Source organism: Dromaius novaehollandiae, chromosome 10, assembly GCF_036370855.1.
Source record: "Dromaius novaehollandiae isolate bDroNov1 chromosome 10, bDroNov1.hap1, whole genome shotgun sequence".
Lineage (NCBI taxonomy): Eukaryota > Metazoa > Chordata > Aves > Casuariiformes > Dromaiidae > Dromaius > Dromaius novaehollandiae.
The window spans coordinates 1,093,797-1,111,579 of record NC_088107.1 but is presented as its reverse complement, the minus strand read 5'-3'; the positions used below and the strand labels follow the sequence as shown (position 1 = coordinate 1,111,579).

General features: G+C 52.0%; 1 protein-coding gene across 2 annotated transcripts in view; it reads left to right on the top strand.

The window, feature by feature from the left end:
- Positions 1 to 17,783, top strand: part of ADAMTS7 (ADAM metallopeptidase with thrombospondin type 1 motif 7) — a 78,773-nt gene that overhangs the window by 43,158 nt on the left and 17,832 nt on the right. For both annotated transcript variants that reach the window (XM_064517807.1, XM_064517808.1), the window contains 5 exons: positions 6,318 to 6,444; positions 7,134 to 7,347; positions 11,733 to 13,598; positions 15,723 to 15,875; positions 16,564 to 16,737. In XM_064517807.1, coding sequence (XP_064373877.1) covers positions 6,318 to 6,444; positions 7,134 to 7,347; positions 11,733 to 13,598; positions 15,723 to 15,875; positions 16,564 to 16,737 — 2,534 coding nt within the window. The remainder of the gene's footprint in view (positions 1 to 6,317; positions 6,445 to 7,133; positions 7,348 to 11,732; positions 13,599 to 15,722; positions 15,876 to 16,563; positions 16,738 to 17,783) is intronic.

The window sequence follows — 17,783 nt, the reverse complement described above, 5'->3', positions numbered from 1 at the left end:
GCCGGCGCCTGGGCTGGTTCCCACGAGGGAAGGGGCCGGGGGCAGCCCGGCGTGCTGACGTGGGCCGCAGGGGTTCGAGACTGGGACCACGAGGGGCAACGCGGGGAGCAGCTTCTCTCCCAGCCTCGGTGCAGGGTTTGGGAAACCCCCTTCTGCACCAAGGCCTCCGTCAAATGCACCCGCGTTTGCCGATGTCCCTCAAGGAGGGCAGCAGTTACAAAAGTCAAACTCACCCTCTCAAACCCCGAGGCACGGGGTGGGCAGCAGCCGCGGCCACCTCCATGTTAGCTGCCAGAGATGCCTGTGCTTCCCCTGTTGCTCCAAAGGGCTCTGCGGAGCCGTAGCTGGGAGAAGCCAGAAGGGCTTCCCGTTATTCCCGCTCTGCCATCCGCACGGGGACGGGGAGCGCGGGCCGTCTGCGCGGCAGCCCTGCCACGCCGGCCAGCTCCTTGCTGGCAGGGGGTTCCTGCAGTTTGATCCCCAGAAATGTATTTCTGACCCAGTCTTGCAGCACGATGGCATGCTGCGCGCGTGCGGACGGGTGGGTGGACGTCCCCGCCGGAGGTGCGTGGGGGGCTGTGCGGGGGCTGCGGGTGCAGCTGCTGGAGGAGGCTGCAGGGCCGCCTGGTCAGCAGGGCCAAGGCTGAACTTCCAAGTGTTTATTGGCAAAAGGGACCGACAGTCAGACAGCGTACGCGCAGCGTCGCACCCGCTCTTTGAACCCTGCACGTCCCGGGGATCCCCTGGCTCGAGCAGGATGTGAAGCTTTTGAGGGATGTGTGTGCGTGAGCATGTGTGGTCTTTTTATCTCACTGCGCTGCTCAGGACTAGCAGAAAGCAATGTTTTCCTTTCACTCCATAAACAGAAGTGGGAAGGATCTCTCTCGAGGTTTTTTGCCTTTTTCCCTGGCCAAATGCTCCGTTAGCAGTGGCGGTAGGTGTGAGCGCAGTGCAGGGCCGTCGCCAGCCCTCGTCTCACCCGGCCGCGAGGGTCTGCCCGACCGGGAGGGCACCGGTCCGTGCACGCGGCAGAGGAGCCGCTGGCTCCTGCGCATCCTTCCTCAAGAGCAGCAGTGTCAGGGCCCGGGGCACGAACGCTTTCAGTTGAATTATGCTCTGCGAGGTGCCAAAGGTCTGTTTTTGCTCGCCGCACAGGAGCTCGGGGAGGTCTTGGTCTGCAGCTGAGCTGCTCTCGCAGCTGGCCGGGGCGCAGCCGGCCCCAGCGCACTGCCTGCCCAGGCCGCCCGCTCGCACACAGCCTGAAACACGTGCACGTGGCTGCTCACAGCCCGCATCAGGCTGCCGCTGGGGCTTTAAGTAAGTGTCTAAAAAAAAGAAAAAGGAAAAAGAGGATCTCTGTGTGTGAAAAACAAAGGGGATTCAAAGACAATAATTCTTTTTTTCCACTGGAACAAATTAGCATTTTTTTGTCATTTTCTATAATTGCAGAAGGGGTGCACGCACGCTGTATTAATAGGTGAACGTGTATCTGTGTGCACATCTCGCGCCCACAAAACTGAGGCAAGCGGCGTTCCCAGCCTCCGGGGGAGGCTGTGCTGGCCTTTGCTTCAGGCTCTTATGGCCACTGCTGGCCAGGCTCCCGAAAGGACCCTGCTGCGGGCAGCTGCAAAGCAGCACGGGCCCGGAGAGGTTGCCTGGCGGTTCCTAGCAGATAGATGTTAATGCCTTCCCTGAGCTGTGCAGGTTTGTAGTGCTGCAGGAGTCTGCTGGGCTTTTTATGTATGTTTGCTGTGAGGGCTCAGGGCAGTGGATCGTATGGGTGCCTATAACATACTGCGAGTGTAGAATTGAGGAGGACCTGAGTTGAGGTCAATGGCTTTTATTTAAAACCAGCTTTTAATTGTGTGCTTTGGTTAATTAGTTTCCAGAATAGAAGGGAAATGCAGGAGCAAATCAGACAGGAGTCAGTCTGTGAGGAAGTTCATGCCTTGTGTCCCCTCGTGGGAGAGGAGCTCTTTGGTGTGCTCGCCGGGTACCAGCCATCAGAAAGCCACCCGGCTCTCCCTGGGCCAAACGAGGCCGCGCAGGTACGACGAGAAACGCGGCGGGGGGTTCAGGTCGGAGAAGCAGCACCAGGGTCGGCACAGCGAGCTCCGTCAGCAGCTGGCACTCTGAAGCCTCAGGAGCGCTGGAGCCAAGGAGTTTGGGAGTTTCCTCTTTTCAGCAGAATTCAACAGAATTCAGCAGCTTTAGTAGGTTCGTATCAATCTCAGCTGATTGTGGTTGTTATTATTTACAGCTCTCCAAAGTCATGGGTTAAGTATGTGTTGCAAAAAGAAGGACAAGAGAAGATAGCAAACCAGAACATTGAAAGTGAGGTCATCCTTAAAAATTTCACCCCGTAAGTGCTGCAGAATGGAAGCAGGAGGCTTTATCGGATGATTTATCCATTAGCTACGACTGTGGCAGAAGGCTGCCAAAAAGAGTTGTATTCATGCCAGTTAACTTCCCTTCGGATACAGTTGCCCCCCTCCAGAAAAGGCTCTGTGTGTGTATATACACACAAACACACACACGAGTATGTATACACATGCGCTAATCACAGAATCAGGATACGGCCAGCGGATCAGGAAATGTCATGGATAGAGGCTGCCAAGATAACGTGCTTCGCTGGGGGCTGCAGCCTATTTGCCCTGACCGCCTCACCACATCTCTCCCCACGTAGGCTCTTCCACGTGGTTTTGTCACCTTGAAATGCGCCATTCCCTGCAGAACCGAGGCTCGAGTCCTGTGCAAAGGCGAAGTCTGCAGAGGCTTTTCACAGCGCGAGAGGTGGGGGAAATACATTTTCCACTCAGATTACCATCCCAATAACAGTGTAGATGTTCCATAATCCAGGAGTTTCTTTGAAGAAGAAGAGCTCCCTGTGAGTCCTGGCAGGGGGAAGGTCCTCCCGGCTGCAGCAGCTCCCGGGGCAGGGGTTGAGTTGAGGGCCGATGGGGCCAGCGCCGGCCCTGGGGCGTCAGCCGCCCTTGCTCTGCCTTCCTCCCCGTCGAGGCAGGAGTTGCTGCCTCTGCATCTCAGGAGCAGGGCTGGGTGAGAGGGTGATCCTGCCGCGCTCTTAATGGGGCTGCGTGTGCAAACAGCGACCCTGGTGCGTTTGCTGGTGCTGCTCTGCAGGCAAAGGTCGACTCCACCACAGAAATGCAGCTGGGGTTACAGGACAGGTTTTGTTACCTTCTGCCTGCAGGAAACTCAGCAAATAGGTACTGAACAAGGCTGTGTATTGTATTTTTTAACCCTGCTGTTTATGTCTTGTGGCTTGAGCCTAATGCAGGTTTCCTGGTGGGAGAAGGGGCCTTTTTCATCTCGTGGTGCCCAGGCTGTGCACAGTGTAAAGCTGGTGATGGCGGGACAGATGTTCAGCAGGTTTCAGTCAGCACAGCTTTCTGTCCATGTGCCAAACCGGGTGGTTTTCATCTAGATTTGAACATGGCGATCATTTTTCATAAGGGAAAAAAGGACTGTCTAGCACGGGATGTTCTTGATTATGCTGTTTCCACACAAAAGGTCAGAAATGATTTTGGGGCCAATTTAGATACATTAGAAAGCACTGTTGTAAAGTAAATTGAAACTCAGATGGAAAACACTGGGGCTCCTACACGCGGTGGCAGGCAGTCGGTGTTGCTGTCGGAGAGCAGCCCTTGCAGCCGCACGGAGCGAGACGGGCACCGGGGCAGAGCTGCGTTTGAGCTGCGACCCAGCTTGGAGCAGGTCTGCGCTGTGTGTGCAAAGGTGCCGCTTGGCACGTCCGAGGGATGACAGCCTCTGTGTTACTCCGCGTGCAGTATCGCAGCTGCTGCCTTGCACCACCTCAGCACAAAGGTATCGACAACGGGAGCCAGAGCGCTGAGCTCCACAGACCCCCATGAACTGAGCTGAACTGAAGCAATGACTGTGCACCGGGGATTATCTTTGGGAAGCTGAGCAATCTGGAACAAGATTTATGTCTTAAATATTTGCTCCAGCTAAGCCAGAAGCTGTGGGACTGAAGCAGGAGGGCCTGGCAGAGGCCGCTGGCTCTGCGGGGGGAAGGTGGTCAGGCTTGGCTTCCTCGCTGGCTTGGAAACCTGTGGAGTGCTGGAAGTCCCAGGGCTGCTGACATTTTAAAGAAGTGCAGACAAAATGCTGGGGGTGACACATGATTGACATCAGCATGACCGAGCTGAAGTGGTGGCGGTTTGCACGGAGGCGATATCAGCCACAACTCCTGCGCGATAGCGGTGTTGTATCTGTGTCTGGGGCGGTAGATACCTGCCAGGCTGTTTTAGGATGTATTTAGTGAGCCAGCATTTGGACAGGCAATGTCTAAAGCTGCAAGGGATCTGCACAGCATCAGCGCAGGACTTCCCAGGAGCGCCCCAGGCAATGCTGGCATGCTCTATTTCTCTAAATCAAGGCAATCAGCCAGCTGAGACGAGAACCGATTTGAGCACGAGGCATCTGTGCCCGGGCCGCTGCCCCGGCCAGCCCTGCTGGGTAGAGCAAAGCCCGTGGGTACAGATCTGCGCGTCCCTGGGGCATGGGAGCCGCTGCCCCTCGCACCCCGCGCTGCGCCCGGCCATCCCAGCCTGCCGGCACGCGCTGAGCTGCCAAGGGACATCTAATATTGCATCTAAAGAATACACAGTTAAATCCAAGCTAAGAAGCCCTGCAGATCTACCCCGCAGGTACAGCTTCCTCCATCTGCAGAGAGATTTTCTCAGTAGTTGTTTTTATTTTTCAGCTGCCTGGGATTGGAAGGAAATAAAGTGTGTCAGCCACAGTGCTGTCATGGGCAATGGTGAGCAACATGCCTGTTGCAGGAGTCAGCAGGGAGCTTTCTCACCCATTCACCAGGTGCTTCCTATTTTAAATAGCCCTGGCGCTGAGCAAGACACTTGTTTCATGCAAACAATTGCATTAAAATAGCTTTTCAGTGTGAGAGGAATCAGCGGCTTTCCCAGTGCTTGAGCGGGGCTGATGCTTCGCGCAGGAAGCTGTGTCTGCACCGGGGCTGGCGTGTGCGGGTCGGTCGCGGGCGGCCCCGGGCCACGGGGTGCCGGAGGTGCCGGCAGCTCGCACCCGCTCGCTCCTGGAGCCACTCGTCCGCTAGCGCTCAGGAATGCCGAGCGGAGAGAATTGTCTAATGGACCATTTTATGGAACTTGTTGCTTCTTCTTAGGTATTTCCCGACATCCCTAAGCTCTGAAAGAAGTAGTATAATCTCACATCTTTTTTTTTTAAGGGGTGCAAGATTTACCAAATCTTTCTGTAACCTGGTTTTTAGCTTTCTGCTTGAAGTGTCTTGTACTTGATCGCTGGACAAACAGCTAAGGCGTCCCGCCAGCCCCAGGGACATCTTTGCTTTGGGCACCGTGCTTGGCTTGCAAAGCCTCGGAGCCCGCGCCCGGCATGGTCCCGTGTTAGTTATAGCCGTCCAGCCCCGGGCTGGGTGTTCAGGGTCATTTCCAGCACGAAGTTTTGCAGGTCTAACTGTTCACCTCTCGTATCATGGACCAGGTTTCCACCTCTCCTTTCCACCGGCCGGGCAGAGCGGGAGCGTTGCTGCCCGGCAGCCAGCGGTGCTGGCAGCGCGAGGGGCCAGCGCGGAGCCGGTGCTCCGGGGACTCAGGCACAGCCAGCCCACGCAGCCGCGGCTCCTCGGGGTCAGTGCCGGGGGGCTTTGGGGGTCTCATTTTCTTTCTTCTGTTTTTAGTATATGTAGTATAGCGTACCTGTCTATCTATCTATATAGTACAGTATGTCTGTGTTGTGGCCTCCTGCAGCTTGCTGGCAGAGGATGCTTAGTGGTTGGATTACACTGGCAGTAATCAGATGAGAGGGTAAAACCACAGCAGAGCAGTGATTTGACCGACAGCTGTGCTGCTTGGGGCTTCAAAGGGTCTGGCGTGGGCAGAGAATTTTAGTCTTTCTGCGTGGTAAGCTTTCTGCTTTCTTTCTGGTAGTGTTTTTCTTTGGATGATTTAAAGAGGGATCAGGGTGCGGTGGCGGGGAGCCTGGCTAGCAGAGGCCGGACGGGGCACCGGCTGTCGCTGCCTTGCGCCAGGAACCGCACGCGTGTGTCTCGGCAAGCAGCGGTCTGCACCTGACCTCTGCTGACCCTGCATCAAATCCTGTCCTTTGCTGGTGCTTAATTACCACGTTCCTGCCGCGGCCCCTCCGAAACAGGCGGGTGAGAGCGGCTGGCGCGCAGGGGTGCGGGCGGACACAGCTCCTGACGTACCGGGGCAGTTTTCATTGAGCCCGAGCTGGCCAGAACAACCCTGTGTTTTGTGCTTGCCTGTGTGTCCCAGGGGTCCAGAGGCAGATCGTGCACTGCGTGGAAAAGCTGGCCGGGATCGTGGAGGAGCGGTACTGCGATGCGCTGACCCGGCCCGACGACCAGCAGCGGACGTGCAGCGAGGAGCCCTGCCCCGCCAGGTTCATCCCCTTTCCCTTTGCTCCTGCTCAGCAAAACTTAAATGCCCAAACTGCCCTAGCAGGGTGACGGGGCAGGTCAGACCCGGGCCTCTGCCTTGGCGCTGCAGTGAGCACCAGCCGAGAAGCCGGCCTCGTCGGAGGTGTGCAGCCGTTTCCACCACCGATTTCGCACCTCTTCTCCACTTGTGCTTGGGAGCCGGTGCCCAGACGCTGCTGTTGGCCCCGGCGAGGAGCCTCGCTGGTGCGCTGAGCAGCTGCAGGGCGCTCTGCGTTTGCAGCTCGGCCTCAGGCCACGAGCTGCCCTGGGAAAGGGCTGTGCTGAAAAGGGCCCGGAGTCCCTCTATATCTTTATGTAAATAACTATCTCAGGCCACACAATACTGGGACTAATCCATCCCTGACCCTTGATCTGGGCACTCTGACCTTTGCTTGGGTTGAAACACAAGCCACTGTTGGGATCCTAATTCCCCCGTGACCCCAGACCCCACTGAATGTTACAGGCTGCTCAAGTCCAAGCTAGCCGCAGCATTTTGCATTTATCTCCTGCCTCCAAATACCCCGGCAGTTTGGAGCACATGCGGCGCTGCGAGTCCACCGCTGAGCAGTGCTCAGCGTGCCGTAGCACGGAGCAGACAGGCTTCCGCATGCTCACTCCAACTTAAACGATTTCCCCTTTTGTCTTTTCCTAGATGGTGGGTTGGCGAATGGCAAAAATGTTCTGCCACGTGTGGCAAGTCGGGTCTCATGAAGAGGACAGTGCTTTGCATCCAGAGCGTGGGGATGGATGAGCAGAGAGCTTTGCAGCAAGCAGACTGCCAGCACCTCTCCAAGCCCGAAGCCACCGCTCCCTGTCACAGGGAGGTCCCCTGTCCCTCTCAGTGGACCGTCGGGAACTGGTTGGAGGTGAGAAAGAGTGTAAAGAGTACCGTGGTCGCAGTTGCTCACAAAGCTGGAGGAGTACTCAGATGAACACGTGCAGGATGTGTTTGGTTCTGCTGGCACCGCGTGATCTTTTTTGTGGACTTTCATTGTAAAACCAGGTCAAATGCAAAGGAATCTCGTGGTACAGAAGGGTCTCAGGGTAAGGAATGAGCACAAGGCAGCTTAATTCTTTTCGTTCTTTGAGTTTTGCTGCTTTCCCTATCAGGGTCAAGGCCATACTCAGTGCTTGATGCAAGGAACTAGAAATGCAGAAACAAGAGCTTTTAAAGCCTTCAATGTATTTTCCAGCATTACAAGTCTTCCCTTATGTTTTGGCAAAAGACCAAAAATATTTCATGCTGGCTGAAACAAGGTGTTGCAGGCAAGCCAGAGTCTAAATGCACAGTGCATGTGTGCGTTTGTCGGCAGATGGCCATTAACTTGTCATTGGGTTTAAACTAACCCATCTCTGTTTCCTCTCCCAAAATACAGAAGCTGGAGCCAAACTTCCCACCATGGGAGCAGCGCACATTGCTGCTTGGCTTGCACGAGGGCCTGGCTTTTGCAGGGATAAAGCAGCTGAGCTGAGGCGGGGGGAGCCAGGGGAAGTGCCCCGCTGTCCTGCACTACACAGCCCTGCACGCTCGTCGCTGTGGCAGTAACTGCTAACGCGAGGAGCCCGCGGGGCAGGACAGCAAATGGCGAAAGCAGCAGGATCGCCTTGTGCCCCTGGTGCTCTCAGTGGGTCGGGCTGAGTAACACGAACGTTCTGCAAAAGCAGCACTGGCAGAGGGTTTGGTTTGATTATGTTTTTAAAGATACCTTCTTTCTGTCCAAGCAGCTAGGACTGGCCCAGCTGGGTTTACTTTTGCTGCTGCATTACGGCCAAACACCTGGTTCAGAGTTGCTCTCCTGCACAGTAATGCTCCTGTGAAATGGGGCCATTTCTCAGAAAGGGAGTTTTTGAACGATGTATTTAGAGAGAAGGAAAAAAACAAGTAGAAAATGCCACGTTCTGTGGACACTCTGTGTAGCCTTTTTTTATTTTTGTGTTTTTATGAATCAGCTTAACTGCAGGCTGAGGGTTTTAACCAAAAAATCGTAACTCCTAATTTAAACAGTGGTTTCAAAAAATGTTTGGTGTGAAGAAAAACATCAGAAGACAAATCAGAGCATGGGAATTGAGTTTGTTGCTAAGAAACAAAGAGAATAAAAATGTGAACAGAAAGTGTAGCGACTAAATGAGAGCTATTTAGAAATATTTTTCTAGAGGCCCGCAGAAGCCACAATTGCACAGTTGAGAAAGAAGGCTGCAAGAGTTTAAAGAAGAAATCGTGAATTCCAAGTTGCCTTCGGGTCTGTGCTATGTATGGAGCCAGCACAGACTGTCACAATGGTCCTTTTTGGTTTTGTAATCTATGAATCTGTAAAGCCATGAAAAATGTGCTTGAGATTTTAAGATGTCTGTAATTTTTCTATTCTTCTTTCACTGTAAGTGAGAACCTTCTTTTTTCTCCATTTCCGCAGTCACTAATAAATAGAGAAATTTGAGAGGCCTGGAAGCTTTCCAGAAACATAGTCCATTTATCCAGTGATAATAGAGGGGTTTATTGCTTTTTTTATATTTGCAGGCCCTAATACAGGAAAGTACATATGTGTGTCTTTCACTTAATGCATCTCAGCAGTCCATTGACGCTGAAAGGACTATTCACAGGTTTGGTTAGTCACTGCGTTTAAGTGCTTTCTTGGGTCTAGGCGTTTATGTCTTCAGAAGGATCCTGGAGCATCGTACATCCAGCTTTGCAGACTTTCCAAAGTAGTTATCAATGTGCTCAAAAAATTATTTGTTGTTTATTAATATAGGAGCATATGCATGCAGCAACATCTATCTCCTGCTCACAGAAGCACATCCCATCATGCAGCCTCACACAGTGTGACTTGCAGCCTTTCTGCTCGATGCTAAACTTTCCTGCAGTCCTTGGGTGTTCCTCCTTTGAAGCTATTTCTTATCTTTCTTGCCAGGGGCTTTCCTGATAGATGAGGATAAACAAATAAGCCTCCTCCATTCCCCTCCAAGATTTAGGACACCTGGAAACTCACTGTGTTTCTCTTCTAGACAGAATTAGAGCCACTTGCTAGGAAGTTTTAGCTTAAGGAAACTATGGAAATTGACCCATATCTTCCCTATTTTGGCAATAGTGTCATGGTAGGGTGAAAGAGCTTGTTTGTGTCCTGGTTGGAGAGGCTGATATGTGGTAATATTTTATTTCAGCCGCATTGTGTAACTAGTGGAAAGGCCTGGCAATGGATATGTGATTTTATAAACCGTCCCTCGTGCCAGGCACATTCCTTAGTCTAGATTTCATTCCCATCTGACATTTCCCAAGGAATATGAAGGCACAGCCTGGCACTCGGGGAGCCACGCACCCCTTCTGGCTGCCAAATCAACAGCTCGGGAAATGCAGAACTGAGGACAGCCCTTGCCCAAAGGAGACATCCCAGGGGTGGGCTCCCAGGTGGGAGATGACCAGAGCTGGCATGAGGAGCACAGGGATTAGTGCAGGTCCCATCCAGCACCTGGCCCACTCAAGGACTGGGCAAAAATGAAAAAGGCCCAAAATAAATGAGTATATTTTATAGGGGAACAAAGGCAATTGAAAACCTTTCCCCGAGAAGCTAAGGACAGAAGTGAAGACATGGATGTCGCTCTGAGCCAAGATCACACAGTGACAGCAGGAATTCAGGCCCCCAGCAGCAGGATCCTATCCAATGCTTGCAGCTGGTCCCCAGGTCCTGGGAGTCAGCCCACCTCCAGGCCCAGGCAGCCGCAACGTGCTCTTACTGCAGCGGGCAGGTGGGACGCGAAGGTGCACAAAGCCGTGGCAGGTCTGGGATCAAACCCATGTCTCCTAGGTCTTTCCTCTGCGGTAGAAACCCACAATCATGCAATCAGCCATAGCAGGAAAAGGAGGGAGGGCCTGCCTGTCATGTTCAACCACTGCAGGCAGTGGTATATTCTCCATTCTGGCTGTATAAACCTGTGTCAGAGAGTCTCTGTTGTTGCTTTGCCTGGATGACCACATTTGTGATTTATGGCCAGAAGCGTCCTCTCATTATTAAGCCTTTCCCCACTACAAGTTTGTGTAGGACAGAGGATGTGGCCGTCATGCTCTTCCAGCGCAGCAGAATGATTCTCAGCTTTATTAACACACGGTGAGGGCTGGATCAGCCCTATGGACAGCCGAGTCACAACACTGGTGTGTGAGAGCTGCTGCACGCGTGCACACACACATGTGCACACGCACGTGGAGCAGGTTGGCCAGACCCAGCCCAGAGGCTCTGCAGATATCCTGAGGTCTCTGTGTGTCCACCTTAAACTCTAATTTCCATGTGCTGGTGGCTTTGTGTCAAACCCTTGCCACAGCCAATGCATTTTCATCCAAATATCAGGCATGTCTATAGAAATCCCCTCTACTGGATTTGTTTGACTTGTTGGTTGGTTGTTCTCGTTAGCTGGATTTTGTAAGGCACTTTGATATATGTGACTAATGCTCTAAGCATCTGTCATAGCAAATGTAGCAATCTGTGGCTTGTGCAGCCCACATGTGATATTTGTAGCACTATTATTTACTTATGGAGCAGAAAATTTCACTGTCCTTGTTTCCAGTTTGTGGGTTTCTTTTATACTGAAGAAAGAGACCATTGTGGTAAAGATGGGATTGTCCTCAACAAAACTTCTTACTGATCCTTGCTTTTTTTCTTTCGTTTACTAGGACAACACCCATGTTATTATCCCCTTCTTTAAAAAAATCTCCTCTAGAAGAAGAGCTGTAATTCATGGCAATAGGTCACATAAAAAAGATCTATTAGATCATCTTATCCAATGCCCTTCAGAGTGTCTGTCTCCCGGGAAAATTGTTTCTGGCTGGAATGCAGGTCAAGGAGCACCATGAGCAAAATATCCTGCAATGTGTATGCTCCACTGAGATGGTCTTTAATGGGGAAACAGCCCAGAGCTAGACCCTTTCAATAATGTGCAGATTATCTGATAGCACAGATCTGACTTCGAGAATCAAGGACCACAGTATTCAGCAAAACCCTCAGGAACCAAGTGGGTGGTGGGAGAGGTGCAGAATTACACGAGGCGCCTTCACGCTGTGCCCGGGCCCAGGCTGTCCTGGCTGATGGAAAAGTCTGGTTCCTACTTTGGAAGCTCAGAGAGGATGCGTGCGAAGTGGCACGGCCATTCCCACGATACCCTTAGCTTGGCTCATTTTCATGCCCATGCTCATAAAATCCTTGTGATTTACTGTCCTAAATCTGCCCTGCTCTCATCTCTTAAATTTTCATTTCTCTTCCTTTTCTAGTGTTCAGTGACGTGTGGAAACGGAACACAAAGGCGCCCTGTTTATTGCAGCAACGATACTCAAGCAACTTGTGATCCTGCACAAAGACCAATCTCGGAAACTATTTGCTCTTTGCAGCAGTGCCAGAAGAAACTAGAAAACACCAACACTGACTGGTCTGGCAGTGGGTCTTCCAGCAGAGAAATATTTAATGAAATACATTACATTCCCAATAACCATATTGCTAAATTTAACCCCTTTATTCCAAATATTCCGGAGTCCAATGATGTCAATATCATAACTGAGGAGGACTTTTCATCCAGGAAGGGAAATGTCTTTGTTGACGATTTTTATTACGATTATAATTTTATCAATTTCCACGAGGATCTGTCTTACGATCCCTTCATTGAGAAAGACACCGAAAGTGAGGGGCCTAAGCCAGACCTGAGCACCAATAACATGGAGGATTCTCAGGAGATACCTGCTGATGATCTGCACACCATAAAACCGGGAGGAGGAGCAGAGGAAGAAAATGAAGTAGCCAGTGAAGCAAATGCTTCTGCTGCTGTGCACGATGAAGAAGAGAAGGAGCCTGGGGGTCTAATCATTAATGACCTCCCCAGCGTGGCCCCAGAGCACGAGGTTATCAGGACGGCCGCTCCTGGCTATGCAGTTCCTTACGGCACAAGTGATGAAAGGGGAGAAGTACTTAGGCCCCGCTCTGAAGACCACCCATCCGTCCAGAATGTGAAACCACATGACTCTATAAACAGCCACAATAATCTGCTCCCTGATAACTCCCCAAGAGCCGTGCTGACAAGGACCGCTTCTAAACCTGACTTTGCAGCCGGTGGCCTCCCCACCTTGTCTCCTTATTTGGACATTTCCACCCCGCCAGCGCCTGCTGACGGGGGCAGTGCTGGGGGGGACGATGCGCACGATGGTTTCAAACGCGGGGGTGAGCTTGGGAGCAAAGAGGCAGATCATAAAAGTACGGAGCTTCCTGATGACGCTGGCAGTAAAGAGCACAACTTGGCTGGCACTACTTGGAAAGGCCAAGAAAACTCAAGTGAAAAGGGTTTTGTCGTCATTAGTGATGATAACGATGCTACCTCCAACCCCAGAGAGCAGGAAGCATGGGCAGAGAGAGCAGCAGCAGGGGAGACTGCAAGCATGCACACAGCACCGGAGGCCGAGGAGCTGTCACGGCCTACAGAGAAAGCAGGTCTTTTCCCCACCATGCAGAGACCTGAGCAGGAGGTGGGAAAGCGTAGCGAAGCGGCTGATCCCAGTGCAAGTCTCTCTCGTTCAGGCAGCAGCGGACCGGGAGCTAGCAGAGCCCCCGCAGCAGGGTTGGGCCCCCAGCCAGGGTACCGCAACGCCATTTCGCTAACCTCGGCCGCGTTAGTGACTGCAACGGCCTTTCCACCACCAGTGTCCTTGCCTCCCCCTGTGCCTGGGCGATCTACCCAGCTCACATCCAGCGGTCTGACCCAGCAAGGTGCCATGACGCCGGTCACGCCAGCGTCCTCATATCCGAGCCCTGCTGCTCACCCAGCAGCAACGCCATCCTCAACCCTCACGTGGTGGACTGAGAAGGGACCTAATGATATGAAGATGACCTACTACGTGGAGTCTGTGTCTCCCAGTGCACACCAGACCCCTGGTGTGGTCCCGCTCAGCAGTGCTGCTTCAGGGCAGCACTCACCACGGGGAACCCCAAGGACACTTGATTATGGTGATGGGGAACGTGAGTTATCCCAGCCCACCCCCAACGCGCAGCAGTGGGAGAAGGAGAAGATGGAGAAGGAGGATTCCTTGCTTCTGCCATCGACTACTGTAGCAGCCACCGCAATGCCCACTTGGGAGGTTGGGAACTGGAGTGAGGTAGGTGTTTATTCCCACTAAAGGTGTAACCTGGCCATTATGCAGATAAGAGAGCCATTCCTTTCCCAGGGCTGATCGTCGAGGCATTCCTGTTTGCATGCAGAAGACATGCATGGCTCTCACAAGCATTGTTGCATTTTGGACAAACACCAATGTCGAGCACACGATGGTGCAGGTAGCACTTACCAGCGCTGCGAGGTGCAGAAGGTGCACAGCTCATCTCACCAACGGGCATGGGAGCTTGCAGGTGCCCACAGCCTCCTGTGGCATGAGTCAGGTTCGGGTTGTGAGCCCTGCGTGTGCTCCAGCCACCGCTCCGTCCTACCCCACTCCTTCAGGCACCACCACAAAGGTGGCTGCTTGCCCTCTGCCGTGCACTGCTCAGCCACAACCCACCCCCAAAAAGGCACGTTTGGAAGAAGCCCGCGTGCTGCCCTGGCAAGCGTCCCTGCTCCAGAAAGGCTGGTTTCCCTGTGCATGGTGTTACCCAGCTCTTCAGGGAGGCCGGGACATGGACACCGGGGTAGAGGTGTGTTTAGGTGGTGGTAGCAGCATCAGATGCTCCCGGAAACGTGCTCCCCCTCCAGATCACTCCAGCTGTAGAGGAGCAGGCAAGCCCAGAGCGCTCGGGGCTGGGGCTGTGCAGGCCTGCGCGGGGAGCCTGGATCCTGGCACGGGAGCGTGCTGCTGGCCTTTTACAGGAGAGAGTATCTTAAAATATGCCACAAAATGACAGAAATTTAAATGTCAAGTGTAAGGTACATCAAGGCTGCAAATTACCAAAGGGAAGGGGCTCTGCTGAATGTGGTGAACGTGATATTATCAGTAATTAGCAGCTATCATTTTACTGCGTGGCTGTCCTGTGGCTGCTCTTTGCATAGCATTTGCAGTGACAGACTAATGGCTTACACAATTCATGGTAATGGGGTTTTATCAGAAAGCACAAAAATAATAAGCCTTCAGTGTCATGAAGCACTGGAGACTGATCATTAGGAGAATCTTTTAAGGAGTCTGCACAAAGGAGCCAGTAACTTTCAGGACAATTCTTAGTATCAGTAAAATACAGTCACACATGTGGGCTTCATGAAAGGGCACTGGACATCTTTCAAATGCTACCCGTGGGGCTGACAAGACTCCATTCAGAGCACTCGGGTAAATTCTGCTCTCAGTTACAGCCCTGGAATAGGACTAATTTCACTGCTGTGACACAGAGTTGCTTTGGTGTAATTAAGCCAGTACATTTTGAAAGCCCTGCGAAGGCTTTTCAGATGGATTGGCTGCTACAAAATAATTTAGATCAGTCTAGAAAGCAAGGGATGAGTCTAAAAAAGAAGATGGAAACACTGCCTTTCAGATGGAGGTGAACAATAGGGAAATCTCTACCTGAGCTTTTAATAAGCAGACACACGGGAATTGTAAAAGAGAGCTGAGCATGAAGGAAATGAAACATGTTTATGAGAGAACAGTCAAGTAACTGAAGCCATCAGTGCTAATTAGTAGAAATCTAACAATTTAAAAGCTAAAGCTACCCCCATTGCCCAGAAATCAGCATCTGTCCCCATTTTCTACAGAGCTGCTTGGCCCAGTGGCTGTAATACCCATGGTCAGTTAGAAACTTGTGCAGGGCGATGTCCACCACTGTCTAGATCTGTAAAACATTGTGGAAATCAAAACCAGAACAGGAAGAGAAAGGATAGTCTCAGCCAGACCAGAGATGACTAAAGTGAGTTATGGAAGAGGGCTTTCCTCCCAGACAGAGGGTTGCCTGATGTCTTGTGGGCCTGGTTACAGATGAGCCTCTTGCTGTGAGTTTTTCAACCCATCCCAGGGTTGAACTGCAGCAGGGTTAAGTCCTCTGCCAGACAGTGCCGGGCTCATGCTCTGGAAAGCCTTCCTTTCTCTGAAGTGTTGTGTGGCCCTGCCACACCATCACACCGCTCTGGTTTTATTGGCACCCTTCCTCAGCTCCGTGGAGGAAGCAATGAGCCGAATCACGTTCTTAGCCGTGTTTCTGCTGGACCATTGCATTTTGTATTTTGGCCCAGACCTGGCTTCTAAGGCAGTTACGGGATGACCTCGTTTGGAGGGATGGCTGGAGAGGAGAGTCTCTGTTCTCTGTTGCAGTGCTCTGCCACGTGCGGCATGGGTGCGATCTGGAGAACCGTGCACTGCAGCACAGGCAACAGCGAAGACTGCGTTGCTGCAAATAAACCTGTCCCTGCTCGAAGATGTTCCCTGAGACCATGTTCCTCGTGGCATGTGGGGAACTGGAGTAAGGTAAACAGAAATACACACCCAGGCCTGTCCTTCCTCAGTGTTTCCATTCATAATCTACAGAAAAATGAAAGCAGCTGACGGTCACCATGTGGCTAGATGCATCCTCTTGCCCCATGGCTCCCAAGGGAAGAGGGTAAGATTTTGCCCTGGCGAACAGTTGTGTTGGGGGTGTCCATTTGCAGTTGCCGCAGGGTTTAAACTATTTTGTCCCGCTGTAATCTTTTTATTTTTCCTGCTCTTAGGATGGTTAAAAAGCCAGGAATTTGCAAAAGCTAAAAAAAGAGACGTTTGAAAGTCTCTGAAAAATGTTCTTGAGAATCTGCACTAGCAGGAGATGTTTGCAGTTAGGCTGGGTTAAGTGGTAGGGAACAACCTTGGCTATTCTGGGTGGCCTTAATTCCTGAGATACGTGGATGGGAAATCATCCTAAAGACTGTTGCTGTTACAGCTGGAAGCTGAATGCTTTCAGAGGGAAGGTAGCGACTGATTCAGAGCTCCAAGGAATATGTTCTAGCTTGGACTAGATAGAGTGGTGAAAACAAGTTGAGTATTAACTCAATACAACTCAAGACAGAGCTTGTCAGTACATTTCTTTAAATTCTGGGTCAATTCCCTTTGCCAGAAAGACTCCCCTGGACACAGTATTTACGGCTGCTCCTCCAGCATGACTCTTCTCTTGTTTACCCAGTGCTCCAAGAACTGCGGAGGGGGCCTGAAGGTGCGGGACGTGCATTGCATCGACAGCAGAGATCAGCGGCTCCTGCGGCCCTTTCACTGTCAGGCTGTCCTCTACAAACCGCCGGCGCAGACGCCCTGCCAGAGCAAGCCCTGCCTGGACTGGTACACCTCCTCCTGGAGGGAGGTGAGGGGGCTCTGGGGGCTGAGCACGGCATAGGGGCTTCATGTAGGCAGTGCTAGACCTCGGAGCATCCAAGCAGGGCTTTGTTCCTGGCTCATCCATAACAAATAAGGAGACAAACTGGCCTGGCTGTTTTCAAAATTTTTGATAGCTCTTTGCAAATAAACACAAGAACAGGGATTTGTTTATTGTCTTTTACCAAAAAGTGACCTACAATGTCATGGTGAAGACCACTTTCACCACAGAATCCTCAGCTGGAAGTCCAAGTGGGACTAGTCCTGTCTTCTGCATGGCCCCTCACTTCCAGTTCAAGCGTCAAGAGCTGCACGAAGCCAGAAGCAAAGCACAGCTCCTGTCAGGTTGTGAGCACAGCTCTCGTTAGGTTGTAAGCACAGCTCCTGTCAGGTTGTGAGCACAGCTCTCATCAGGTTGTAAGCACAGCTCCTGTCAGACCCACCTGGGTTTCCCAGCAGGGAGCTGGGGGAACATGCTCCATCTGGGCACTCTGGAAGTGGACTTTTGGCATGTGTGAAACTATGGGATCACTCAGCCTCAGAAAATGGTAACAGGTTTAACTAACGTTTGTATCTATGCAGAGCTGCCTCTTCCCCAATTGTCACAGGTAGCTCTGCTTTTATATCTCACTGCAGCATCTGATTAGCTGGACATAGTCTGTTCATAGGTCATTCCTGCATTCAGCTTTTAAAGTGACTTGTCAGCTGCATAAAGCATCGGAGGGCCCTGAAGTGTGCAGTTCACCCTGTGCTCTCACAGTCAGATACGTTCCGAATGCGAGTCATTTATCACCAGACACCCTATTTGAGTCAGTCAACAATTTGCGTGTTTGCGAGGTGGTGTTTCACATCAGTAGTTACTTTCTATATCTTTCCCTGGAAACACATTTGGGTGGCACTTTATATTTGCTTATCCACATAGCAAAGTGCATAATAGCTGCTGCTTGGAAAGTACAGTCGGAAGAAATGAGCTGTCTGCCAGTCACCCTTCACTTGAGCCTGTGTGATTTTCCTCGACGGGGAGGCAGTGGGAGC